This window comes from Chiroxiphia lanceolata, chromosome 12 (assembly GCF_009829145.1).
Source record: "Chiroxiphia lanceolata isolate bChiLan1 chromosome 12, bChiLan1.pri, whole genome shotgun sequence".
In the NCBI taxonomy this organism is placed as follows: Eukaryota; Metazoa; Chordata; class Aves; order Passeriformes; family Pipridae; genus Chiroxiphia; species Chiroxiphia lanceolata.
In genome coordinates this window covers 18,609,679-18,637,247 of record NC_045648.1, presented here as the reverse complement: position 1 = coordinate 18,637,247, position 27,569 = coordinate 18,609,679, and the positions used below count along the sequence as shown (strand labels likewise).

The 27,569-nt window shown below is 42.8% G+C and overlaps 2 protein-coding genes and 2 long non-coding RNA genes across 4 annotated transcripts in view; 2 read left to right on the top strand and 2 right to left on the bottom strand.

The window, feature by feature from the left end:
* The window catches only part of CHRNA3 (cholinergic receptor nicotinic alpha 3 subunit), an 8,478-nt gene extending 7,263 nt beyond the window's left edge, over window positions 1–1,215 (bottom strand). The window contains exon 1 of the mRNA XM_032700192.1: window positions 1,029–1,215. Coding sequence (XP_032556083.1) covers window positions 1,029–1,083 — 55 coding nt within the window. The 5' untranslated portion in view covers window positions 1,084–1,215. The remainder of the gene's footprint in view (window positions 1–1,028) is intronic.
* Window positions 472–16,226, top strand: LOC116792825. Its single transcript, XR_004359275.1, has 3 exons — window positions 472–1,813; window positions 2,623–2,749; window positions 16,166–16,226. It is a non-coding gene; the product is annotated as an uncharacterized LOC116792825 (long non-coding RNA).
* On the bottom strand, window positions 5,995–18,732 carry CHRNB4 (cholinergic receptor nicotinic beta 4 subunit). The gene is made up of 6 exons (XM_032700194.1): window positions 18,480–18,732; window positions 13,824–13,969; window positions 11,844–11,888; window positions 11,615–11,724; window positions 8,800–9,772; window positions 5,995–6,793 (listed from the first exon to the last, which is right to left on the bottom strand). The coding sequence occupies exons 1-6, from the start codon at window positions 18,532–18,534 to the stop codon at window positions 6,653–6,655; spliced, it is 1,470 nt and encodes a 489-aa protein (XP_032556085.1). The 5' UTR covers window positions 18,535–18,732; the 3' UTR covers window positions 5,995–6,652.
* LOC116792824 lies at window positions 17,854–27,569 on the top strand. Its single transcript, XR_004359274.1, has 3 exons — window positions 17,854–17,978; window positions 19,949–20,074; window positions 27,538–27,569. It is a non-coding gene; the product is annotated as an uncharacterized LOC116792824 (long non-coding RNA).

The window sequence follows — 27,569 nt, the reverse complement described above, 5'->3', positions numbered from 1 at the left end:
ATGAACTGAAGTCTGTTGAACATATTCTGCAGTTCCTGTGAAACACAAATATGAATCTACAGATTTGCAAGGACATGGGGGGTTTTTTGTCAGTTGTTTTTCAGCAGAGAAAGAGGAGGGAGGCAGAAGTACCTGCAGATGACTGATCTGAAATGTTACACAAAGCAGGTGTTACTTTCCAATCTTTGTGAGTCCTCCCCTCTTTCTAGAGCAAGAGGGTCCCTCTCAAGTGCATCTACTCAGCTAAAAGTTCGTTTGTTTGGGTTGTGGTTTGTTTGGGTTTTGGTTTGGCTGATTGTTTTTTGCCCCTCTCCCCTTCTCTTGCTCACTTAGAGGGCAATTTTGTTTTCAGATTAGTGAAATCATTCAAGCCAACTTGCAAGCTAGAAAATGAACGCTTTTGTAATTGCCAGTCTTGTCCATATTATTTATTGATATCTCCTATCTCTCGTATCAAGATTTCCTGGAATAAATACTCTCGAATCTTTTAGGTAAATAATTTCAAAGCTAGATCTTAACGACGACTCTGTTATAGTCAGTCCCAGATTGCCAGCCTTTTTACATGTCACTAGCATTAATTAAATCCAGCATCCACTGTCTCTAGAGAAGTACACTAATGTGGGGTTTTTTATTTGAATATTTTGGTGCTTTCCATATCTGCAGAGAGAAGATGGGCTGTTTGCAGCTTGTATTTGAAGCTCTTTAATGTTGCCACTTTCTAGTGGTCTTCTCTGCAATATGTGAAACCACACCTTTACATGTAGGGTGCTTTTCCTTAAAGTTAAAATGGCTTTGTGTGTTCTGTTTGGCATCTTTAATCAGGACAATTAAATACTTTACAACGATAAACTTTAAAAACCCACCCGCCGAACAACAAACTGCGTAAGAAAAAGAGCTGTACTAGGATTTAGCCCTTAGCTTGGAGTGAGCTTCTTAAAAATAATTTGCACCGAAGCCATCTCCTGTCCACCTTTTCCACACCCCCCCCCCCTTCACCACCAAACAGTAACAAATGAAGGATCACTCACCTTGGCAGAGGAAGCAAAGAGCAGCAGTCAGGAGGAGAGCGGGGATGCTCTCCATGGTGTTATGAATTACTGCCTGTCGACAGAGGCTGTTGGGAGACGAGCGTCGCTGCCAGGACTGTGCGAGCACAGGGAGCGGGGAGAGCTGCGCTCCTCCGATGCGTGAAATGCCTGAAGCAGCAGCCGGCAGGACCCTGAACAGCTCTGCGCAGTGAGCTCCCATTAGGGTTGCTGTGCTGCCCCCTCCCTGGCTACCCGGGCTGTCAGAGCTTGGGAAATGGCAAACAAATTGCAGGCCAAACAGATGTTATTGTAGGCAAAGAGCAGCCTTCTGGCAAGGATAATGGGCAAGAGTCCTTAAAATGGTGCATAAATGAGCCTGGTAGTCTGACGGTGCTAAAGATTTTTTCTGTCAGCTGCTCTGTAGGATCCTTCTCTACCAGAAGCTCGTAACAATCTACTAAGGGAAGTTTAATTAATAAAAATCTTGTAATTGAATTGTGCTGAAATGAATATTGACAGTAGGGATGCCTGATTTAGCAGTGAACTGAGATCCTGGGACCTGCATTTACAATTATGCTGTTAACATCGAGGCTTTTTCCTCCCGTGTCTCGTCTCACAGGCGCATGTGCTGGGTGCTTGGCTGCGTAAAAAGGATGTGCTATTCCCAGGAGTAATTAAAGGCATGTGCAACTGTTGACAGGATCTAAGCCCAGAGTGGTAAACACAGCAGCTGGGATCTGGCAAGAGCCAGGGCTTTGAATGGAGAATTAAACTTGATCAAACCAGTGAGAATAACTATCTTTAGGCCATTCCTGCTTTTGTTGATTAGAAAGGTGAAATTTGAGAAGGATTCCAGCTTGATCCCACAAAACCTCATTGTTCATGGGGAAGGACACTGGGAAGAATGGGGAGTTGCGTTTGAAGTTCAGTCATAAAATCATGATTTACAAAGGGACTCATTCCCCAGATGCCCATCAGCTTCCTTGTTAACTTCTGTCACCTTTTGTGTCCCCCCACCCCTTGGATGACCAGATGACACAAGGCTTGCACAGCTGCACTCATCTGTGTGGAGGGAGGGAGCAAGGGGGAGAGAAAAATGTGGGATTCCACCCTCATTTTTAGGACTGATGAGAGAGAGAAGCCCTGTGGGACAGGAGCTGCACCAAGAGGTGCTTCCCTCCCTGCTCTTAGGGGTTGGTAACCAATGACCCCTTTGCCCTGTGTTGAGGTAACATGGAGAGAAAGAGCAGCAGGCTGGGTTCAGCTCCTGGCACTGAGCTTGTTTATCCTGTTAGCCCTATCTCTCAGAGCATCATTCACTCTGTCCCCAGACACATGCTCTTATGATAATTTCTGTAATTCTATTAGCTTGGAGGAAATAGGCTTTACTGTCCATTTGATTTTATTTCTTTTTTTTTTTTTTTTTTTTTTTTTTCAGAGAACTCAGCTGCTTGGTCTTTTAACTTAACCCTTTGTGGATACTTTTGTCTTTGCCTTTCCAGGACATTGAGACTAAATGCCTTCCCTTTCTGCTTCCCTGCTATAAGCAGCATTATAACTGAGATTTCTGTTTGTTCTTTTTAATCCCAACTAGAAATGAGTTAAAGCTTCAAAGACAATATCATAAACTCGTATTCCCCAAAAGTCAGTGCTTAGCCTGGATAATTTGGAAACATCTGATCTGCAGAGGAAGCAAAGAGCCATTACATCAAGAGACACAGGTACTTCAGTTTAATTAGCTGAGTTACTGAAATTTTCAGTGGTGTTTATGTGGCACAGATGTTTTGTTTCCAACACCCCATGCTGGAGGTGCTGGTGAAATCAGCTCAGGATTGTGGTAGGATTATTTTTATGGCCAAGGGAGAGCAATGTGATGAGAACACGTCACCATGACTGCATTGCAGAACTACATAGAAGAAGAATTTGTCTGATTAGGGGGAAGCTGATCTACCCAAGAAGATCTGCAGTGACAAAGTGTGCAGCCTTTGCTTTTTAATAAATATGCTCAGGTATCAACTCAGGTAATGAAGGAAAGAATATTTTCGCACCTTTGCTGGGATATTGATGCTCCCTCTTTAAAAATCCAACTGCTGTTGCTCCCAGTTTCCTGTGGCTGCAGGGGTGCAGAAACAGTCCCAAATAAATGCACCTGGATGCAGGTGGTACGTGTGTGTGGTGGTGGTGGCATTTCTACATGTTCTGATGAAAGGCAGGATTGGTCAGGATTAAAGAGTTTTATAATTCATGTAAGAGTTGAACTTGATGATCCTCGTGGGTCCCTTCCAACTCAGAATATTCTGTGAAATCTGTGATGGTAGGGAATGGGGAGAGAGCCAACAGAGGCTTTACTTCACTGGTAGGGAAGCAGACTGGTTGCACACTGCTATTGAGAAACAATTTTAATGTAAAATACATTTTGAATGTCCACTTTTTTAAATGAAAAGTATTACAGTCAAACCCCGGAAAAGTGGAAATGTTGAAGTTCATTTTGTTTGGTGAACTGGGATATTATTCATATTTGCTTGCAAGATGACATTTTTGACGTTTCCTTTTCTCCAGAAATCTTTTATTTTTGAAATTTCACCAGGAAAACCAAAGTGGAAAACCCTGTAATTCTCTGACAAGTTAAACTGGGAACTGTTCTATGTATTACGTGGGTGGAGCTGCTGAGGGTTAGGCAAAAATAGTGTTTGCCACTTTGAAAGCACGGGTTTAGGAGGGCAGATTTTTTTGGATTTTAGGACTTGGGGTGAAATTTTTCATTCCGAAGTTTTCTACGGATTGAATTATTTCTGGAAATGTTAAACACACAGTGGTGGTTTCCAAGGACATCCTTAGGAAAGCTTATATTGTTCCAGTTGTGATTAAAAAAGGAGTGCGTGGAAAGCAGCAGAGCCCATTTCCTGGATGAGGAGCTGTGTTCCCCAGGCATCTCCCTGGGGCCAGCGATGTGCCTTTGGAAAGCTTTTTCTGGGTTTGTCAAGTCTGAGGCCTTCATCTGCCTGCACTCTGTGTTAGCTGCTAGCTGAGCTGCCAAATCCTTTCTAAAACTTTCGTGTGTGCTGAGGATAATTCAGCTGAAGGCTGTGGTTACAGAGCCAAGTGCTATCAGTCTTCACTGCTCATGAGGATGAGCCAGCTCTGAGCTGGGAGCACCAGGGGCCTCCTTTCAGCTGCTCTCAGGCAGTGAGGGGGAGGATGAGAAGGAGAAGAGACTGGGTAGAAGAGTAAAATTTGGTAAGAGGGTGAGGGGGGGACAGAGCCAAAAGTGCTGTTGGTGCTGGTAAAAATGGCAGAGAGAGGGGTCTCTGCTCTGCACAGGCCCGGTGTCATGTGGGGGGACTGCAGGGGCCCTGGCAGACTTGGTGAACCTTTGGTTACTTGGGAGGGTGAGTCCCCTCCCTTCTGCCCCCAAGGGATGTGCAGGGTCTCTCACAGCAGGTAAGTCTGTGCTGCCTCTCTCAGACTCACTGGTCAGGGTTATTTTGATATTTAAAGGGCCTTCACCTTTCCACTGTCTGCACAGCACTGGCAGCTGCTCTGCCTTCCCTGTGGCTTCTCTGTTGGCAGAAAAAGCTGTTTAGCAGCTGGGGCACTGCGTGCACCTGTGCTTGTGATATAACCTAACACAGAGGATTATATGTATATATATATATTTTATGTATATATATAAACTGCACTGGGAGGGCACCCCTCTGCTCCCAGGGGCTGCCTGTGCCCCATCTCATCTCACAGCTGTTCAGTTGCCTGCAGAGAAACAGCTCTGCTCTCTAGGTCTGAAAAGGAGAAGGAAACATTTAAGGCAGGGAAAGCAGGTTTGACTTCCCCCCACCCACCAGTCCCCCCGGGAGTGTCCAGAGTAGGTAATGTTTGGGGAGGTGGCTAGGGCACTGCCCCCCACTGTGAGAGCAGGATGTGGCAGCTTGGCTGATCACAGGGTGTACCTGCACCAGGAGGGCTGTCCTGCAGTTATCCATCCCCACCTGCCCCGTCTGTGATGGACACAGTCACAGTGCTTCGAGGAAGGGGACTGGGAGGGAGGATGGCAGTGTGACAACCCTTTTTTCTTTTAACATACGACCTCAAGGAGCCTCAGCCACCCCACTTGTGATACTTTTTCACCCTATCCTTCCCAGAGTGCTGGGCACCAGGCCATACTCAAGTGTTCAGGCCCTCAGGAGAGCCCTTCCAGGGCTCAGGGGTGAGCGTGTGAGGTGAGGATGCGTGTGCCAGTGGTGTGGGGGAGTTCAGCCACGGGCTGGGAAGGAGGGAATGAGGTCCTGCAGCTGCTCTGAACAGTTGGAAAGGTGGATGGAGCTGTTTTGGCATGTCTAGATCTATGCAGTTATCTGGAGCTTCCTGGGAATGCTGATCTAGGGGGAGATGTAGCTCGGTTTTGATGAAGGCAAATAGATCTGGAACTGTTGTCACCTGTGGCTTGTTGAAGAACACAGGCTTAGGAATCAGCTGGTCTTCCCCTGGGACAGGTGAGCCTCAAATCCCCTTCACAAGTAGTAGAGGATTTTAACAGTTTGTTCTCCAGTCATTAGTTGTGCTTATCAGTGGTGGTACAATTGTTATGTATCCTGACAACACCCCAAGGGAAAGCTGAGGTTAGGCAGGAGCCCACTTCTCTTCTTGCAGGTTACCTGGAACAAACTGTGGTGGGATTGTCCTGTGATGGGAGTCTGGGGCCTCCATCTGTCCTTTGCCAAAGCCTTTGAGACTCCACATGCCTTATGTGCTTCCCTAGCTAATTTGTTGAGGATTAGACTTAAATCCACATTAAAATCTCCCCAGAAAAACACACAAGTCTGTGTGTTCTCAGGTGTCCTTCTCATTCTCATTGCCTTTCACAGTTGTCTTCTCCAGTTGCTTTCCTGTGCTCTCAGCCTGAGATTCATTAAAGTGTATATGAGCCCCAGAGACATGAAAGTTGCAGGAACATTTGAGGACTAAATCTCTATAAAGGAAAAATTTAGGTTTTATTTGTATTTCATCAATGAACAGAGTATTATCTAGGTGTTTGTTTATCACACATTATTTTTGCCGTTGTTGATCGTTCAGCTGTCAGGGATGGCAAGGTGAGAAACCTTGCAGTAGTTGCCTCAGAAGTGTGTTTCTATTTCTAGGCTCAGGTTTAAGTATCAAACCCACTGTAAAGTTCTTTATACACAAATTGTTTTGATGTATTTGAAGGAAACAGATTTCACAGCAATACCTTCTTTGTAACAGGGAAATTTCAGTATTCTGAGGAAAGAAAATATCCTTCCTAAGGCAATGTATTTAAAATATAGTAATAATAATAATAATAACAATAATAATAATAAGCCAGGATGGCATATTGTACAGTAAAAGCCTTTTTCTTTAATGTTCAGACTTCAAACAATTGAAAAAAGGGCCAAGATATCACCAGAAGTACTGGACTCACTGGAAAAAATTTTTAGTTTTCTGCTTGTTTGGGGTTTTTTTCTTACCACAGTAAGTCAAGTTCTACTTTCCTTTTCCCTGCCCTAAGGGATGTAAGTGCAACTCACTTGGCATCTCTGTGGATTTAACAGAGGGGAACTGAGAGTAGAATGGGACCCAACATTTGTGTAAATATTGACAATTTTAAATGGCAACTAAGGGTTCATGGCAGCAGTGTGGTTTTGAAAAAGGGGTTGCAGAAATAATCCAACAGTCCCCAGGACACAAACAAGGACAAATATCCAGAGGAACAGCCTGTCCACTACCATGGCAACATACTTCCAATCTTCAATGACCTGGAAGAAAAAGCCAATTAAAGATATTAGCAATTTGTCATATTCTTTTGCTCTTCCTCTTGCTAATGCTGAGTTTCTGTTTATGAAAATAAAAGGAAACAGATCTCAAGGTTCAGGGAATGAACTGACTTTAGGCTTGGTAAGGGATTTTTCTCTTACAACCATTCTGAGCAGTGGAGAAAAATACAGTGAATATTTCTCAGCTCTCTTGGATGCATCAGGTCCTGAGCGTGGCTGCCTGGTGAAGCCAGTCCTGAAGGACCCACAGTATAATCCAATTAAGGATTTTTTTCCTTTAATTTTGGTTTGCAGATGCTATTAATCTCAGTGGGCAAAAATAGGTGGTGTTCTGCTGTTAAACAAGGTTAGCTTCAGAATTCTTTTCTTATCAGCAGTCATCTTAATCAAGGGTTTTAATGCATATTAGTACCGTTGCTTTTATTAAAATCCCTTTTTGCCTTGCATGTGTTGTCTGTGAAAGCCATAGCCTTGGATTTTGTCTCAAACTGAAGTGACTGTCTGGCTATTACTGTAAAAGGGGAATATATCAACCTCCATTTATATCTCAGGGATATTTTTTTCCTCTCTCATTGCTTCTAGTTCCATGTGGGACATCCTCACCTTGATGACTTTACCATGCTGGTCAGTTGTCTCACATCTTCTATTAGAATGTTACATATTTTTTCCTTCAGTGCACGCTTTTAATTTCCACTAATGGAAATTAAACTCTTCTGAAATTAGACTATGTAAATGTACATGAACAGTTGTTATCAGACCATGGTGATGAAGGAAGTTATGAATCTAGAAAAACGATGTGTAATATTGGAGGATTGTATGTGAAAAGCATTAAATGAATTTTTAATGTGTAAAATACCCTCGAAAATTGTTCTTACTATCAGTTGCAAGCTTTGTAGATCCTTTAGTGTGCAAGACATTCTTGCAAGAATTCCTAAGCTGTTAGCCTTTTTTCTGCTCTGTGAAGGCTGCTGCTCTTCAGTCAGCTTCAGTGTTTATGAGCTCATGTCTAATGTTAATAGCTGAACTTCTTTATTTATGTTGACAGTAATTTCAGTTAATAGAAAACATGAATTACTCAGCAGCATGCTCCTCAAGGGACTTCTGCAAGATCAGAAACCAGACTCTTCTTGTTTGAGGGGGGGGAGCACAACAGGAATAGAGAACCCGGAGTCTGACGGGGATCTGGGTCAGAGAGAGGACACTGGTAGGTATGAAGAGGGTTTTTCCTAACTGTGGGTGCCTGTCTAAACAAAACTGTGAGCCAGCTGAGTTTTCCAAGCATTATTCCCAGTGTATTATCTCAGCTTTGGTGTTCCAGCTGGTGGCCTGTGAGCAGGGCAGCAGCAGCACTGCTTAAACGTGTCCTGGATAAAGGATTTCTCGTAACCATTAATGAGTCTGATTTATCTCAAATGAGAGAAGCAGCAGCTCTGCTGGCTTTAGGTTTTTAATGCTACCCATCGTGTTTGCCATCTATAGATAGGTGTCTTACCCAGAGAGGGTGTTTGCAAAGGCCTTCTACCAATTCCACTAAATCCTGCTGTGCCCAGTCAGGGAGATAAGTGCTGGAGCTGCAGGTACAGTTTCTGGTTAGCTCGGCCTGGCCATCGGTTGAATCACAGTCTTAATGAATGCGATGGAGAAAAATAGTCTTTTTCTAACCTGGAACAGAATATTGTTTTCTTCCCCTGCCAAGCACTACTTGAGTGTGACAACACAGCTTTTTCAAGGGTGTTTCCTGGTTAACTGAGCAATCAACAAACTCTCTCTGTAGAAAGAGCCATGTTACTTATCAGGAGAGTATTTGCAGTTACCAAATTGCTCTTCATTAAGTCCTTTAATGGCAACAATTATTTCCTCTTATGAGCTATATCTAGAATCTCTCTGAACCTGAGAGTTCAAACACACTTTCTGAGGAAGAGCATGTTACAGAGGAGGACAGGAGATGAAGTTTGGAAAGATGGGGCTGATTTCTCATTTTTACTTACACTCTGGTCGTTGTCATCACTTTTCATGTGCTCTGCTATAAAACTGACTCCATCAATTGCTTCTTGGACTTCAGGAGAAAATTTCGTGCCTGTTCTTAACCTAAAATCTCGATGACTGCTGATGTTGTCAAGTGTCTCAGAGACTTTCATATCATATTTTTTGGCAGGAGCTGTATTCAAAAAATAGGTAGAGTTCTTGTAGAAGTCAGCTGCCTCCATACAAGGGTGCTCTGCTTTTGTCTTTTTGCAGCTGCAGGGCTTTTGCCGTGGAGGATTGTTTTCTGGACGCTTCATGAACAGGTAGGCTGGGAGTTTTTCGAGGAAAACCACCTTTACCCAGGGGGGCATCATGTGGGTGCTTGGAGATCTGTGGTGGACATTGAGTACACAGACACTGGTAACTATTGAGAAGGTCACCAGTACCATTGTAAACATGAGATACTTCCCAATCAGTGGAACATCGAGAGACGTCGGAGGGACAATCTTGGAGATCAGCAGCAAGAACACAGTCAAGGCAAGCAACACAGAGATGCACAAGGTCATTTTTTCACCACAGTCTGAAGGCAAGTAGAACACCAGGATGGCTAAGGACGTGATTAGCACGCAGGGAATGATAAGATTGATGGTGTAAAAAAGAGGTTTCCTTTTAATAATGAAGTCATATGTCACATCCACATAACTGGGGTCCAGAGGATTTACAGTCCTCCTTCCTGGCAGTGCTACAATGTCCCACTCTCCGCTCGGCGTGAAGTCGTCCATGCTCGCCATGGAAGTTTTGAGCACCATATCGATTTCTGTGTGGTCGTACGTCCAGGATCTGAACTTCAGGGTGCAGTTCTGTTGGTCGAAGGGGAAATGCTTGACTTCAATCTTGCAGGCACTCTTGTAAATGGCTGGTGGCAGCCAGCGGATGCTCCCGTTGTTCTTCACGATCGCGTTCGCGTACAGCGAGACCTCGTACGTGCCGTCCGCGCTAGGGAGCGAGCAGAGACAAAGGAGAGAGGGAATGAAGCACTAAGAGGGAAAACACAGCTCGGAACAGAAGAGCAATTTATAAAATTGTTGTTAAATAATAGATATACACCTCTGTTTCATCCAGAGAAATCAAAGTACTTTGTAAATGTTTGTTAAAGCAACTTCAGCTCCCTACGTCTCTGAAGGCTGAGTGAAAATGAGATCATCCCACGTGAAAATGGAGGTGCCTTTGATCTGAAACACAGGCACTGCTAAGAGCACAGAGCACACTCCTAAATGACTTGGACGAGGAAATAAGGATGAGCAGCATTAGTTAGAAATGCAGGGAGAGTGTAGGCAGAGGAAATGTAATTATATGGTTTATAATTTAGGACGTCACTCCAGTTAATGTTTACTCATTACAAAACCAGAACAGACAAGCCACAGTGTTCTTAGTGCCCACAAATAATCCTGGCTTTGTATCTCTTCCCACTGCTGAACTTCCACCAGGGGAGTCTTCTACTTGAAGATGGGCCCTTTAACTCAGGGAGCAGATCATTATCCCTCAGTGGTCGATATCTTCTGCCCAATGTTCCTGGGCAAACAACTTAGGGCTGTTGAACTTACTAAGTATCCTGAGGTAGTACCCTTGTTTGCTGACAAGACATCATGGAAAATAGGGTTATTTCAGTGCTAAGGCTGATTTTTTTTCTCAGCAGGGAAGTGCTACAAGTATCCAAGGCTTGGCACATGTGGAGCTGTTCTCCGGATCAGTAAGGTTTGGCTCTGGAAAGGGCTCGCCTTGGTGAGGTTCTGAGTGCCTGGCACTGAGCTGAGACCCCTGCAGATAATTCATGCAGGCAGTGGAACAACCAGGTGCAGAAGTGAGTGGCTGCAGCACAGGGGGGTCGTTAGTTCACTGACAATGAATAGCTATTTTTTGACAAATCAATAGCATCTTAGTTCTCACCTATCTGTGTCTCCCAAGTTAGCTTTACTGTCCTGTCAGACAGTGTGCTGGGCACACTCCTGGGTTGAGAATGTGTTGGTTTTTGTGCTGACTGCCCCATCTCAGCTACTGGTGCTGCCTCAGAGCCCTGTGCAGTGCTGTGCATGGACAGAGCTGTGGGCCCAGGGCTGTGCTTTGTGTTTGCCTTAGGACTCACTGATGCCAATGAAACTCTGCTCCAGCAGCAGTGAATTACAAGGGCTTTATATAAAACTTCAATTTGAAGCTTTGTACTGCTGTAAAAATCCAATATGGTGAGGCTTGTTCGCCTACATTTAAGAAACCTTTTAGAACTGTTTCCTGCTATTCTTACAAATCACTAAATGGTATCACTTGAGGAGTAGCAGAAAGAAGCAAAGGGCACGGGCACAATTCACCAGAACAAGCTTTGAGCAGCCAGTATATCCTAATCCACTGGCTGAATTATTTTGTTACTAATACACTAGTTTTAAGTATTCATCAAATCTGATTTGTTGTAGGATTCCAAGGACTTAACTCAGATATATATAAACTTCCTGGGTTTCCCATCTGTGTATGTTCATAAATCATCATCTGTTTGTGAATTCATCGGTTTTCAAAGTATCATGAAAGTATAAATTTTGATTATTTTCTCCCCCAAAAAATTTATATCATCCACTTCAAGGCTTTGCTAGAGACTTAAACCAAAGCAAACCAAAATTGTCAGCTACTAAAATTATCTTTGAGGCCAGTGCCCCGGTCAGACACAGCTGATACTATCAGTTACAAAATTCAGTTCTATAATTTTATCAGACCTACTTCATTGTTTCTGGTGCTTGTTTCTTGGTCAAAATTTTGATCATTGTCTGCACAAACTACAGAAGTTGTACTTACTTATTGTAAAGCACAATGTCTGGCAACCAGATGTGTTTGGCAGGTATTCTCAGCATCTTTATCCCTTCATAGTCCGAGGGCTTCCAAGCCAGACGATAATCAATCCACTCCTACGAGAAGAATTGGAGAGCAGTGATGGGAGTTTCCAGACCAGCCCTAACAAAACAACCATTTGATGGAGTGAAAGCATTTGTGGTTTGCAAGGGCACATCTCTGTGGGTTTGGTTACCTGGTTCAGCCAGACATTTGTAGTCATGATCTGCTCCCGTTCATTCTGCAGGGAAAAACGGAGACAAAAGTTGGCCTCTAAAATATTTCACTTGATTGCAGCAACAAGATTTATTCAGTGGGGTTTTGAGCATGTCTCCAACTGTGCAGCATGACTTTGCTCAGTGGATTTCAAGGCAGGCATTTCTCTGCAGGTAGGATGGCCAGTCTCATACACATGATGATGATCAATAGTAACCCCACAAGTGTAGAGCTCCAAATGCCTTTTAGCAAGAACAGTTATGGCAGGAGTGATTTGGGAACAATCACCACCACCCTACCCAGCTGATTTCCTCCCCCCACCCCACTTCTCCACCTTTGATTTACAGAACAGAAAGTACATTTGGCCACTGGGAGGGCCTCCACGAGGTGGTGTGAGGTTGATGTAAGGTTTGCCATGTGAGCTCTCAGCTGGCAGGCTCTGTCCTGGAACTGCTGTCTCTCTGCAGAGCAATCCAGAAGAGAAATCTCTCTACAGCAGATTTGTCAGAAGGATTTCTGCAGGAAAACAAGTTAATTCTCTGATCCTGAAGATGCTTGGGATCGTTAGAGCCTACAAAATGTGTTCTGCTTGAAGTGTGAGGATACAGAGGGATAGGGACTGAGCTGTGCTGTTCTCAATCCCTGCCCATTCATCTGCTCTGTTTAGGCTGTTGATCACTGGGGCCTCTGGGACATCTTGTTTTTTATGCCTAGAATCCGAAATCTTGAGGACAATGTGCCAGTGGTGGTAGTGCAGTGTGTAGGGAGGTGTGTCTGTGTCCAGGTGGAATTCTCCAGGAGAGAGGGAGCACTCGCACCAGAGTCACCTGGTATACATGGCATTATATCCTGTGTATATATATATCTGTACACACACAGAGGCTGAATATTTTATATACATATATACATATATGTATATAAAATGTATTTTCATCTGTCTGTCTATCTATCTGTCTATCTATCTATCTGTCTATCTATCTATCTATCTATCTATCTATCTATCTATCTAATATCCAGCCTGTGTGTATATATATACACACAGGCTAGATATTATATATATATATATGTAATATCCAGCCTGCATGTGTGTATGAAACCTCAGCTGTTGTACAGTTTCCCTTTTGTTCCATCTGTGTCTCTCTCATTTCTTGTTGAATTTCAGATTCTAAATCCTTGAGGTCTCTCAAAGTTTGCAGCAGTGCAGGCAGTAGCTCTTGCACAGATTCTGGCAGGGAGGCAGCCATCTGTATCTTTGTCACCCAGGGAGAGAGCAGCACAGATAGGAGCCCTGATTCAGGAAATGATTCCCACTTCTGTGCTGGCTCTTGTTCCAGTGCAGTAAATGCTAACCTAGCCTGGCAATGATGTGTTTGTACCTTGGAAGAACATGCTAACCTTGTGGGTGAAAATGTCTTTCAGACCCATTGAAGTAATTTTTATTGAATATGAGCAGTTGCATAGATGAGGATTGTTTTAACCATGTTAAGCTATTCCAGCCAGAACTAATATGCCTTTTTCTTTACAACATTCCACTGTTCTTTGCTTATATGTGTGAGATTTTGATCTGGCTTTGTAGCTTGTTTTCAAACCATTGAACCTCTTCTTTGAAAGAAGCAGTAGAAGATGGTTTAGCATTGTGGGCACAGTCCAGGATGGATCCTGACCTGGGGTAACTTACTGGAGCTGTACTGAAACCAGTGGAATGATTTTGAATTTTAGACCAATGCAGTTTTATAGGATGAAGATCTGGCCACTGTCCTTGATTGCTTAGGCATAGATTGATCTCCCTGTAGCAGCTGCATTATGAGGTAGAAAACCAGTAAGTTGCATGTGTGGGCTGTGCCTATTAAGTAGTATTGTACAAATGAGAAAAGAACTGGGACACTGCAACACCAATATGACTATTAGAGTGCTGTGCAGGTAGTAATGAATTAAAAGACATAGCCTAATTTGAACTTACCACACTGATGAGCTGTGCCAGGGAAACCTGCAGTTCTATGGACACCAGCTGGGAGGAGTTGACAGCCGGTCGAATTAACTTGTTGTACCTGTCAGGACTCAGGAGGTGGTTCATCAGCTTTTCTTCAGCGTCTGCTGCTGTGCTTCCTGTAAAGCATCAACAGGATTGTAGAAGGGAGACCAAAGTGACATGATAGAGGGATCACAGAATCCCTGTGCATCAGATCATCTTCATGGAATAATGAGGGCTTTTGACTTTCCAGAAACTGTAGGCTTATGAGAGCAGAAGGATGTGGTGCTTGCACCAATATCTGTTCTGCTGAAGCTGATTGTCTTTCACAGAGCACAGATCAAAGCAGATCAACTGGAACCCTTCGGGTTTTTTCACAGTAAAATGTGAAGCTCAAATTGATATATTCTTTTGGGATTACGCTTAGAAATAGACACCACCCTCTTAATAGCAGAAGAATTATTCTATGATCCAAAGGCAGGGGGTCCAGCTGTGACTTCTCTCTTTAGTGCTGTAGGAGACAAAGTTGCAGGTACAGGTAGAAATTAAAAGACTGATTTAAACGTGGAAAACCAGAGGATAAGCTGAAGGATACTTAAAGATTTTTTAATGACTGAAGACTCTTTGGTAGCTACTGATGATTCTGTTTCAGAATTTGAAAACTCAAGGCAGTATGTAAGCCTTAGTTTGTGTGAAAGCAAAACCTGATTTGTGGACTAGCACAAATACCATAAATCTTAGATTGCCAAAGCTGGAGTTTAATGATTACAAAATATAGTATCTACAGGTTACTGTCAAACAATCCTGAACATTCTCCATGGAGGAGAACAGCTTCTGGCACAAGCCCAGAGGGAGCTGAATCTGTTCTCATGTTCTTGAATGTGCTTTTTAAAGCCATTCTAGTGGACTTTTCAAACCACTATAGACCACATGGCAATACTGCTGGCTGAGGTCCTGGTAGCATCCTGCCACCAGAACTGACCCAGAGAGACTGTGCTGTGTGTCGAGTTCTGTGATGGTGAGGGACACAGGTGTTACTGAAAGCAGGTTCTAATCCAATGGATACAATGATTCTTCCATAGGAAGGGTCACCTAATTCAGCTGTAGATATTGCAAAGATGAGAGTAGTGTCCCTACAGCATTCTTGCTTCATTATTCCCCAGAGCAATTCCAACAGTAAAAACCATGCAAGTATTTTAAATTTGCGGTACATTAATTTGTTCTGGTTTTTTTTAAGTTGGAGCATATCTATGAGATCCAGAGACAGGCAGATATCCAAAGGCCAGGATCAGACAAGCAGTCTAAGTTTGTGTGCACTTCTAGAAGGTGCCTAGTTTCCATGTGGACTGGGCTGGAAGTTGTTAGGGTGAGCAAGTCTCTTGAAACTCGGTTCTTCTGAATCCAACTCAGGTTAAAAAAATACCCCAAGAACTTCTTGTTTCTGATCCAGTAAGAGAGTGGAGAGATGTAAAAGGAAACATTCTCGAACAGAGCTTTCACATCTAAGAACAGCTTTTACTCAAGCTCTGTGGAAAGGCTGAGATGAAACACCAGGCCTGATTCAAATCCTTTAAGACCAGCATATGCTACAGCACTGGTAGCCCAAATTTTGTCACATATACTTAACCATAACACTGTTCTTCAAAATAGGCTTCCCAAGTACTTCCCAGGCCGTTTGGGAAGACAAATTTGGATGAATGCATCTGTGTTGGTTGGCCCAGTTTGTTTTTTGATTCACACTTGCTTTGGGCCTCCCTGCAAGTCGTTGCAAAAGCCCTTGTGCTGTGTGATAGTTTAATATTACAGTTATTCTCAATGTAAGCTGCCTAATCAAAGGCTTATCAAACTAGAGCTATGCTGATTCTTGCTAAGCTCCAGATTCTGGATTTTTCTTGTGTATTGCATTCAAGGAAGAGCTAAATTTGATATTGTAAAAAAAAGGGGGCCGCATTGTGTGTTTATAAGGATAGATTAGAAATCTTGTGGTAGCTAAAGAGAGAATATTGGTTATTATGTCATGTGGTTTGGTGGGGTTTTATGTTGGTTCTGTTTGTTGGGTTTTTTTAACAAACTTTCCCACTGTTGCATAGGGAAGTGACATAAGCAGATGGCTAAAAATAAATTGTCATTTGGTCACTGAATGCTGTTAGCAAAGACTGAGTTCTTGTTTGAATTGTTAAATATATTTTCACTGTTTTTCTGCCTTTGTCCATAAATATTCTAGCCTAGAGAGTATTTGCTAAACAGAGAGGAAGCAGTAGAAATTGCAGAATATTTGCAGAAAGCTAATTCTGGATTTGTAATTAGGTTTTTTCTCTGAAACCTGCTTTTAGCAATCCCAGTTTTCTGGTCTGCAAATCAAACCAGGGTCGTCTGGTCTGGATGTCTGACGAGAGCAGCTCAGATTTCGAGGTACTGACTCTGTTAATAAACTTGATGCAGAATAATGACAAGACACAATTCTAAAAAATTATTTGTTCAACAGTGAATCCCTTTAAGAAATTATTATCTGTTCTTAGTGAAGGAATTCCTGTAATGAATAATTCTTTGTAAAATGGCATCCCATGCCAATCTTTATAATATAACAATCGGAAGTAAAGGTCAAAGGGGCTCCTCTTCCCCTCCCTCAGCTGCCTGTGTCACACACCACTAGATGTCAGCCGTGCCCTGCCTCAGAGCTTGCCAAAGTCAAGGGAAAGGAAAATGTAAATAAAAAGAAGTGGCTCTTTTATAAGTTTTATAATCTATTTTCCATTCACAATCTACATATTAACCAGATGGCACCTAATGAAAACAAAATTCCCAGGCATTCAGGTTCATCTTTCTGTGCCTTTCATGGCAGTAGCCAGGCATTAGAAACTCCTCTTTCTCCTCTCAGAGTTGGAACAAATAAAAGTGCAGTTTCTCTCCAAACTCGGGGTTTTTTTTCCCAAATAACAGTGATCACCGCAGATGCTGCAGAGGGAAGACTGATGCTTTTAGACAAAGGATTGTAACAGCAGTGAGGAAGGAGTCCTGATCTGGGGCTGGAGTATTTTTGTGTACTGAAAGCAGTAATAGAGAGAACACATTGGGGTGGATCCTGAGCTGGGGAAATGATTTCAGCTTCACTGAACACACCACACATCTGCTCTGTGACGAGGACAGCAGTTGCCACATAACTTGCAGTAACATTCTTCAGTAAGTTTGGTTTCTCTGTGGGAGCATGACCATTAAAAAAAAATTACATCAGGATGCTTCCAGTCTCACAGCAGGAGACACAGAACCCTTTCCCTTTTACATGGTCTAATTTAAATGCATAAAGTGAAGTAACTCGTCACCCTGTGTTATGTTATTTGTTTTCAGTGTAATGACAAATTTGCTGGTGTGATTTCCACAGAAAAGAAGCAAATACAGAAACACAGGCAAGTCCACTGTTATCACTAAATTTAAAATTTAACACAAGGGATGTTTCCTGTGTTTCTCTGACTTCACTTATTGTTATAAATGTTGAAATAGCATTTGTTTAAAAATAATTTTGTAGCATGTGTTGTCATTTTAGTTCTTTACTCTATCACAAATAACTTCTGTGGACAATAGTGACATACCAAATTCCCTTCTGTAATCAGTAAAGAGCAAGCAAGAAGCAGCAATGACACAGTTCCATTATCTTCTCTAAAATTACTTTGTGATGTTGTTTCTTTTCCGCGTACTCTTGAGCAGAAAGGTTTTCATGACCTCTTAGAACAACAGCTGCTAAATTGGAATGCTTATTGTTCCAGTGGAAGTACCAGTGAATTTACTGTAGTTTAAAGACTTTTAATTTTTTAATTAATGCAAAAAAAAAAAAAAAAAGGAAATACTAAAGGCTTTTATAAACTAAGAATCTAAAGTGGGTCCTCACTCTTCATTTGTTAGAAAGCAGATGTTTTATAAAGTTACCTTTCAGTGATTGAAGGAAAAAAAATAACTCTGGGATGAATAGGTAATAATGGGAAATGTGTGATCTTTGTCTCAGTTTGATTTCAGCCACTTTCTCTGAGAACACTTCACTGGAGTCTCTCCACGGGAAGAAGCTCCCATGGTAAATGCACTATTTCCTGCTGCTGTCAGGCTGTTCATGTTGGCTAAAACACATGGAAGAAATCCTGATAGACTGAAGAAAATGTATGTTTGCTTTTTTTAGCATGTATTTATATATTACAACTTAATTTAAGCTATTTACGTGCTAATAAAAATAATTAGGAGGTATGAAGTTCGCGACATATAGGAACTTGAGCAAATAATTGTACAGGGATGAGAGCTGCCTTATTTATGGTTCATGGCTCATTTTTTTCACCCTCAGCACAATATCTGCTTTTCCTATCACAGATGATCCTGAGAGCATCTAAAGGGATAACATTTAGTGATTATTATTGTCATCTCCTACAGTTCTGTCATTTTACATCCAACTTAACTGTCTGTCCTTATCCATCGCAGTGCATTTGCAGATACCAAACAAGCCCAAAACAACACTAGAATAATCAGTTTTATGCATCCTCTCAAAGTCTGCAAAACCTCCTGAGGTGATAGTTATGAATTGTCTGTGAGCTTTTATCCCAGTCCTGCCTCCTGGCCCCCAAAGCTATTGCTGCTCTGAAACTGTACCCGAAAGAAAAGGTCACTTACCGTTAAAACAAAGGGAGCCCACTACAAAGAGAAAGAGGGTGTACATTTTCCTCATGGCAGTAACAGGGAGAGGTGGATTACTGTCCCTCAGTCAAGCCAGCAGGCAATAGGCTCTGTTGTCAGGGATGCACAAGGAAGAGATGGAAAAGCAAACCTGAATCTTGGAGGTATTAAATGCCCGGAAAAGAGACAGACAGTAGGACCTGACAGAAGCGTTCTGCAAAGTGGAGTTTTCGTGAGCAGAGTGGTCCCTCCCCCTTTGCAGCTGTTTAAAGAGCTTTGTGAAGAGGGAGAGCACGTAAGGAGAGGGAACACAAAGTGATAATGTTGGAAGAGAGGAAAGGAAAGTGCAAGCTGAAGGAACACAGTGTGCAAAACACAACTGCTTACTTCTTGCTGCTAGATAACATGTAGAAGGCTTTCTGGTTAATAAGTGCAGTAGGTGGGAATAGCTGTGTGGGAAAAGCTGGATACAAGTGGGAAAAGCTGGATACAACTTTGTGCCATAAAACCTGCTAGTGAAAGACATATCATAAATTAAAGCCCCAGCAGAGGGTAATTTTCTCTGTCAAGGGAGAAAGTTTATTGCCTACTGTCAACCCTTTTCCTCTCCAAGGCCCACACATCTGATCTCTTTAAAACAGAGCTCCAAAAAGCTTTCTGGGAGCAGCAGGAGAGGAACAGAGAATTTGGCTTTAGCATCTGATGGGATTTTTTAAAGAAACCTAAAGCAACCTGTTGTGAAGTAGCAATAGCAATAAAGATACCCTAGAGGAGCATTAGAGGGTCCATGGAATTCATCTTTTAAAGCTAAAGGGTTCAGCAAAGTGTAGAGTGTCATTTGTTTCGGGACTTGCATGTGGGAAGATTTGTGTAGAAGGAAGGGGCAAGATCTTATGTGCCCTCTGCAAGCACTGTAGTCTATTTTATATCTCTATCTTATACCTCTGTCTTCTATCTATTTACCTTATAGAGTCTCTGGATATTTTCTATCCAGGCTGAAGTCCTGTATAGAAAAAAAAAAGGGTGTTAATCTTCTTAATACTGTTTTGTCTCCATATTGAGGTTCCTGTCTGCTTCAGCTGGCCACAGGATGCAGCTCTGCTCTTGTCCCATCTCCCAACAGACTATACTGGCTGGTATGGAGCCATTCCTGATTTATCAGCATAACACACCACACTTCTGCATCTGGCACAGTTGCCACCTGACTGGGGTTATTTGGAGAAGATCACCTGCTGCTGTTTTTAGGCAAGCTGTCAGTATAGTGTTGAATGACTCATTGCCTTCACCTTAAGTGTTTTAGCCACCTTCTTTTTCCACTAAATATTTTATAACTTTATTGTCTTTAAAGGAGGTAGCCCAGTACACAAAGAGACTCTACTAAATCTTTTGGTAATTGTACTGTATACAACCTATGGAACTTCTCTAAACAGGCTATTTATTATTACTGGCTCATTTCTTTGGGTTAGGAGGATGGATTCAGTGAGATAAATGGAAAAGCACTGCATGGACTTCTCTTTGGATAAAACAAGTTGTCACATCAGCTTTGATGAAGTGGCCTATGCTGTTGCCTTCCCTTCCTCTGAAAACTCAAGGTATGTCCACTGTACCATATCCTCCACTGAGGACTCCCAGCAGTTCTTTAAAAAGTTCACAGCCTTCTACTGTGAGAAGGATGGCTTATGTGTTCTCACCTTTCTTCACCTGCAATCTCAACCAATTTCCTTTTATATACCTTTAGTAAAATGCCCTCTGTTATAATCTCTCAGGTTTTATAGTGTTTTTAACTTAAAACCCCCAACTTTGATCCCTTATAGCTTCTGAATTTATATATATATATCTAAATGCATACCATCAACTTGTTTAGAGGTGGATTTATTGCATCTAATGCTATGCAAACACCTCAGATATAAAAGGTTTTGTGGCCTATGTAGGAATTGATGGTTGATGATTTCTGTATACTTAAAAAATTGTTACTGCACACAGTGGCTGACTATTAGCCACACCAACGAAATGCTCTGGGTTTGTTGCTGATCTCAATTATTAAGTTGAACCTGGTATCAGAGATCACCTGTGCTAGCTCCTGCCTGCTATCTTTGGTCATTTTTCTGCTTTCATCACTCCTTTTCCCCTTTTATTCACTATCCCTTAGCTGGAATTGGTTTAAGTGGGGGTTGTTTAGCATGGAGAAGAGAAGGCTCTTGGAGGGACCTTAATGTGGCCTTTGAGTCCCTTAAGGTGGTAACTACTGTTTTAATAGGACAAGGAGCAATGTTTTTAAACCAGAAGAGGTAGATCCAGACTAGATCTAAGGAAGAAATTTTTTACAGTGATGGTGTTGAAACACCAGAACTGGTTTCCCAGAATGGTGGTGGATGCCCCATCCCAGGAAGCATTCAGAGTCAAGTTGGACTGGGCTCCAGTCTAGTTGAAGATGCCCCTGCTCATTGCAGGGGTGGGTTGGACTAGGTGACCTTTAAAGGTCCCTTCCAACCCAAATTATTCTATGATTCTAAATAATGTGGAATCTGAGGGGGAGGATGTTGGTTTCAGGAGAGAGACAAACAGAAGTTTTCTACTGGGATGAAAAGAGCCAGTGCAGTCTGAGTGAGTACCTGTAACCAGACTAACTGCCTGAAAATATGACTATTTCAATGTTCTTCTTCAGTATTTAATTAACAATGTAGAAAAGGAGCCCTCAGAAAATTGCACTCTTGCAACAGTGACAAACCCCGGGAGGTGTGTCCCAAGCTGTGTTTATCCCAAGCCTTTTGCTTCTCACTACAGGGCCTGTCCCTTGTCAGAGGCTTGTAGGGTCAGAGACCTTGCTGCACTCCTGAGCCTGCTGGGTGAGCTTGTGTTTCATAACATGCAGGGAATTGCTCTCCAGAGCTGAGCCTTCACTTACTGAGGGGATGTTTGAGCAAAGTACCAGCCTGCTGGGCAGGGAAGACGCAGCTGTTTCTGCATTTTTACTTTCTGATGTCTGACCTGTTTCTCCCCAAAGGCAAACCTTCCATCTGCCAACACAGCCTCTGTGCCTGTGCAGTGGTTACAGAAGTAACATGTATGGCCCCTGAAGTCACCCTGCTTGTACCATCTATGCTGCTTGGTGCTTGAGAGCTGAACAGCAGCTCAAATATCACAAAATAGGTTGGGACTGCTTTCCTGGAGCCGTGGGTCATCAGAGGGTCACAGGTCATGCACTGATTGCCCTGGTTTTGCTGTTGAAGCTGAGGTGGACAGGAGGAATTACCACAGCTGGTTTTCTGGCCATATTCCTTCCTTTGCCATCCACTTGTGTTCTTTCATTCTGACAGAGCACGCAAGGTCTTCCTTCATCGCTTGTGCTCTGCAACTGTTTTCCCCACAGTGATGCTGCAGGATTCCATTTGCTCATTAAGCTCAGGTCCTGAAAAGTCTTTTCAGTAGACATTAGCATATGTGATTTTCTGGGTTCTCATGTTAATGCACTGTGCAAGCATGGGAGTAGCATGGCAGAGAGCCATCCACCAACTGGCTGGGGGGTTGTTCCTGGTGCTGTAGTGCTTTGTATGCCTTGGGGTATTAGAGCTCTTAGATGCATGAGGAATGCAAGATGTTCAAGTGCCCAGGAAAACTGGCAGTCCCCTTTTTGTGGATTTATCATGCTGATTTCAAGCTGCTGCTTGCATTAAGAAAGAGCCAGTCAGAAATACTGGAGTTTTCAGAGTGGAAGCAGCCTGGGGTGTAGCCAGCTTCCTTAATGGGACAAGTACAGGTGCAGGCAGTTTGCTGCAAAAACAAAAGCTTCCAGGTGGAAAGGCACTGTTAGTTTCCATTAATTGTGATGCTGAAGTGAAGTTCAGGGCTGAGGTCACAACTCAACTGGATTGATAAGAGGCTTTAAATGGGCTTGTTAAATAGTGGCCTTACAGAACACATGGGACTGGCTGACTGACTGCTGCACAAGCAGAACAGTTTTCACCTTCTGCTTGAAAATTACTACAGAAAATGTCAACTAATGACAGGGTTTTTTCCTGTCACCTTATGCCTGAGTGAACTTAATGATACCTGCCAAAGTCCTGGCTCTTGTCAGCAGCAGCAGCAAGGCTTCCTTTGCTCTCTGTTGGCTGAGGAATGGAGCTCCTTACAAGTAACTTCTGCAAATATCCAGCAGGTCCTGCAGGTAAAATCCTAGTTTTCCCTACTCACCAGTGTCTGGATGAGCTGATTAGAACAGCTGTGCTGGAGCCAACATTCTGCATCCCTGGAATTTTTTTCCTTACAAATGCACTTACAGTCCTGTTAGAGACAGTGATGGCTCAGTCATTCTGGTGCTAATGTTTTTGGGTTAAGTTGCACTGTTGCAGCTTCATTTAACAGTGCTGTGGTGTAGCCCAATTTAAAATCTGCAAGGCAAAACAAAACTGTGGCCCTGTAGTTCCAGTAACTGTCAGCTGGATGAGCATAACTGTATCCTGAGCCTAGGAATCAGCGGGAAGGGCAAGGATGTGTGTAATATTTAGTCTGTTGTAATCTAAGGCTTTGGAATTTAGTAAGCTTTTTTTGGATTAGTAGGTGCTTTGTACCGGAGGACTAGTTTTCATCCAGAGGCTTACTCTACAGAGATGGACTGTATCTATGTGGTAATAAAATCTGTTTCCTGTAGCACCTCTGTAGTTACCTTTGCCTTGCCAGATGGATTCTAAGCAATTCATTGCAGGTATTTGTAATAAGCTGCCTTCGGGCACAACACCAGCTGCCCTGATGGCATAACACCATCAAGCTTTTGCAAATGGCACTGCAAAACAGAGCTGTGGATGCTGCCAAATTATCAGGTAAATAACACTCTTTTAGGATTTCAAACAATGATGCTATATGTTATCCCATCAGAATCTGCTCCAAACCCACAAAATGTTCCAGAGAATTGCCACTGATAGCACTGGGACAATGTTAGTAACAGTAATGACTCTTTAGCAATGGATGTGATTCCAGTTTTCATGGCCAAAATATGAGTTATTATGGACAAATGAAAAGCCACCTTTCTGCTCTGATGGCAGACAAAACCACTCTTGGAAAAACAATGCTTTCCTTTTTATGGTTAATATTTGAAAGTTGTTGCCACGTGCTGTGTGAGCTGACAGGTGTGTTGTGTTTGTAGAGTATTTAGAGCAGTAATAGTAAAGCCTCTAACACTCGCTGATTATCATCATCTTTAACCTCCAAAGTGCACAAGTGTAACAAGGCCAGGGGGTTCTCCAAAGCAGCAGCTGGAGGATGCTATTTTGGAGCTGATGCTTTTGTTTTTACTGTTCTCTTTTGCTTCCTTTTACACGCTTCGAGATTTGTTGCAGGGCAACCTTTTGACTGCCCAATATATGACTGGCAAGCAGTCATGCATTCTTTGACCACATTTTAAAAGAAGCTGTAGCCATTCCTGCAATGCCTGCATTTTGCATGAAGTTAATAAAAAAGGGGCTAAATATGTGCACATCCTCACCAAAACCAGTGTGTTCCTATGTGGAGCATGGGCATTTTTTGTGTGCTCTTACTTTATGAAGTAAAAACTCCCAATATAAGATCCAGGATTGGAAGCTCTGTTTAAGTTTATCTACCTTGCTACATTATTCTGACTAAGAAACTGCTTCCTTGCCTGCCAAATCACTGTCATTGTTGCCCAGTTTCCAGTTTTGGTGTAACAGCAGAGTGTGTTATATTGCAGGGTGTGTTATATCTTTTGGTATTCACAATGTTTTCCAGATTCAGTAGAATTGTCCCTTTAGTCCTCATCCCTTTATTTGTTACCAAACTGAACCTAAGAGTCAGTTACTAAGGATTTGTTCCTGGCTTTTTCAGTATTTACACCTTTCTACTGAAATATGTGTGAAGTCCTGTAGCGAAATCCTACAGCAAACAACTGTTTACTATGGGTGCCAAAAATTATAATGCAGAGAACATTGCTGTGAAATAAAACAGAATTACCCCAAGAGTAAAGAGTAAGCAGCCTGTGCTAAGGCAAATGCACAGTCAACTACACAGATTGAAATTTTAATGCCATTTACTACTACCTTCTGCAGTAATTGGTGAGCTGTTGAGGAAAGCTCCACTGTCTACTAAAAGGAGATGCTGTGAATAAATCAATTGTATTTTTTCAAGCTGTTGTCAAATTTAATGTTGCAGGGCCAAACCTGCAGATCTTGCACAGACTGTAAAGTCATGTGAGGTTTATCTATGAGGTTGGCAAATTTTGTACTGGACAGAGTTGTATTAGAAGGATCACCTCTTTTTTTGGCAGTAAAATGATTTTTCTTCTCAAGGTGCCTCTATATACTGCAGGATGCTCACGGCAATGGATAAGTACATAGGAGGTCATCTGGAAAACCCAGCAGTGCTGTGGTGCAGGACACAGGTCACTGCAACATTGTGAAGAGTTGTACTGGATTTCTAACCAGGCAAACCTGCTCACTCCTTCCCTGCTGTCTGGGCTGGGCCCATGCCAGGACAGTAATGGCTGTTTTGTACACTGGGGCTTTTAGGATGAGACACTGGCATTTGTGGATTAATCTTCTGAGGCACTTGTGTGCCAGAAACAAAACAAACCCATAACTGCCCATGGCAGAGTCCAAAGGTTTCTCTCTCACACACGATGGAGGGAACCATAACTTCTGGATCTGCACATCCCTCCAGGTAGAGGAGTAGAAGAGTGAATGACGTTTATACTGTTTGATAAGCTCAAAATGAGCAAATCCCAAAAGTCCAGAAAAAAGAGGGCTTTAGGATACAAGACTGAGGGCCAGAAGACATGGGCTTTGTTCTCAGCTCTACCGTGAGTCTTCAGGGCTGTGTTTAGCTGAGTGCCATCATTGTTCAGTGCCCAGGTGTAAAGCAAGGATAAGGATTTGCAAAGAATTAACTAATTTGTAAAGGACTTGGATGGCAAGGAATGAAAAAGAATCGTGAAAACACAAGGGAGCCCTGTAGTACTTTGGCTTTCACATTTACACTTCTACTACCAAATAGGCTTTTGTTTGTTAATTAACAAGTGAATGAAAAGGATGCTGGGTTTGTCTGCCAGGGAGGGAACCTGGCAGTGCTGCTGTGGCAGGACTAGGGATCATTAACAGCCTTTTAACTTCATAATCCCTTCTGCCTTTCCTTCTCCTTAACGACTGAGATCCAGATGTGGCTACAGTGGTGAATACATCTTGGACAATAACCTACATCATCACTGCCTCGGAGTGAGGGCTGTCCAAAGCACACTGAGGGTTGGCAGAAGCCTGTTAAGGAGTTGGACATCCAAATTCCAAGTTTTCAGGCTTCTACAGTTTCAAAATACCCAGACTGTCAGTGCAGCACAGGAGGCTGTTAGTGAGATTCCTTTTAATTTGAATTGCTTTGAAGGAACACAGTGGAAAATAAAATCGAGTTTCAAGTTCAGCAGAGTTTTGCTGGAGGCTGACTTTGTTATGGCAGCTGTCAGTGAGAGCTGGATCCCCCTTTGGAGTTGACTTCAGCCCAGCAGGAAGCCCAGTCTAACAGCTCACCTATAAGACCCTGCTGTGTGGAGCTCTTTGGGTTCCTGCAGCCTTCTGGTGGTTGCACAGGGTGGTAACAACTAATATGAAGCCTACATAGACTGATGTGAGAGCAGAAATACCTGTTGTTTCTGCTTCCTGGCAGCTGCTGAAACTGTGAAAGTGCAGATGGTGGGTTGGTTCTGAAAAGAACTGAATGGGCAACCCCAAGTCAGGTGCCTGCAGAAGCATGGAAATTCAATATACAAGCTCTTTGGCCCTCTTTTTGGTGGAACAGAGCTGAATGCTCCCTGTGATTTTAATGTCAGAGGCCCTGAAGAAGCTGACTCGTGCTTGGAAAATATTTAATGTATAACATGGGAGTATCTGATCTCTTTAAACTCTTCAAAAATTAAACTCGCTAAATGTAAAGAAATGTCGCCACAACAGATGTGCAGGGCATGTGGTTCTGTAAATGTGGGAGTGCACTCTGCGTGGAATCTTCAGTATGAGAGACTTCCACTTGGAGGTGTTTGGATACCAGTCAGATCTGTTCTTGCTGCGGTGCAGAGAGGGGTGGAAGTGAAAACACAGGTGGAGATGCAGGCACAACCTCAATTTTTGCCTAGAGAGGGGCTCCAAACTTAATTGTTTTAACTTGGGGCTTTTATATCTGCTGAGCTTGGGAAGTAGCAGTCACTGGGAGACTTGTAGCCCAGGGATCTGATCCCGGAGCAGATAACTGGGATATGGAACACTGTGCTGGATGGGAGGGGGGTGGTAACGGTGCCAGGGCTGAAGTGGAAGTCTGAGCAGGATCTTTTTCCAGTTGTGCCTGTGCTCTCCACAGGACCAGCTGGACCTCAGGCTGTGTGTGAGAGCAGCAGCTGTGGCTGTTCTGAACAGTTCTTTGAGACTCCTTGTCATGACCTAACGAAAGTGGAGACGTGTAAAAGCAGGAACAGCAGATGGCAACCAAGAGCTTGGCTGCTGGTGCACACGGGGCCATAGTGGAAATTATGCAGGATAACGAAGCAGTTACCAGGCCTTGGATTTGCAAACTGAGTATTTGTATATCCAGTAACAAAAAACTTTGTAGAGCCACGTGTCTGACAACCTGTTGGGTTTTTTTCATATCACTTGAAGTAGTAAAGGATCCCCCTCCTGACTGCAAACTTTGCCTCTTATAGAACTTGTGAACCTTCCTCAAACATGTAACCACAAGCATTTCCTCTGCCCTTCCTTCAACTTGGGCCTACTAGGAAAAACTAAAAGAATAGGAAACCATTTAGAAAAACACTCTAAGTGACATTGTATATTCATTATTTTTCCAAGCCGAAAATAGAGCTCCCTAGTTTGCTACACGATAACTTAATATCTCAGCATTACACATCAATATATATTTAATGCAGACACATGAGCATCTAAACACAGGCACTTCTATTGTTTGGGGTTTTTTGGTAATTTAGAGTAAGAATCCGAATTTCAATTTTTTAAGTATGTTGAGCTTTGGAAGCTGCACTGGTGTCCCAAATTAAGGTTTTTTCTTTTGCCTTACCCAGCATCCCACAGCAGAATTTGTTATTTCCAAGTC

Coding starts and splice junctions, on each gene's coding strand:
- CHRNB4 (XM_032700194.1), bottom strand. CDS start 18,534: ATGAGGAAAATGTACACCCTCTTTCTCTTTGTAGTGGGCTCCCTTTGT. Junction 11,889..13,823: donor TGGCACAGCTCATCAGTGTG/GTAAGTTCAAAT, acceptor TTTTCCCTGCAG/AATGAACGGGAGCAGATCAT. Junction 6,794..8,799: donor GTGATGACAACGACCAGAGT/GTAAGTAAAAAT, acceptor TTTTTCTTCCAG/GTCATTGAAGATTGGAAGTA.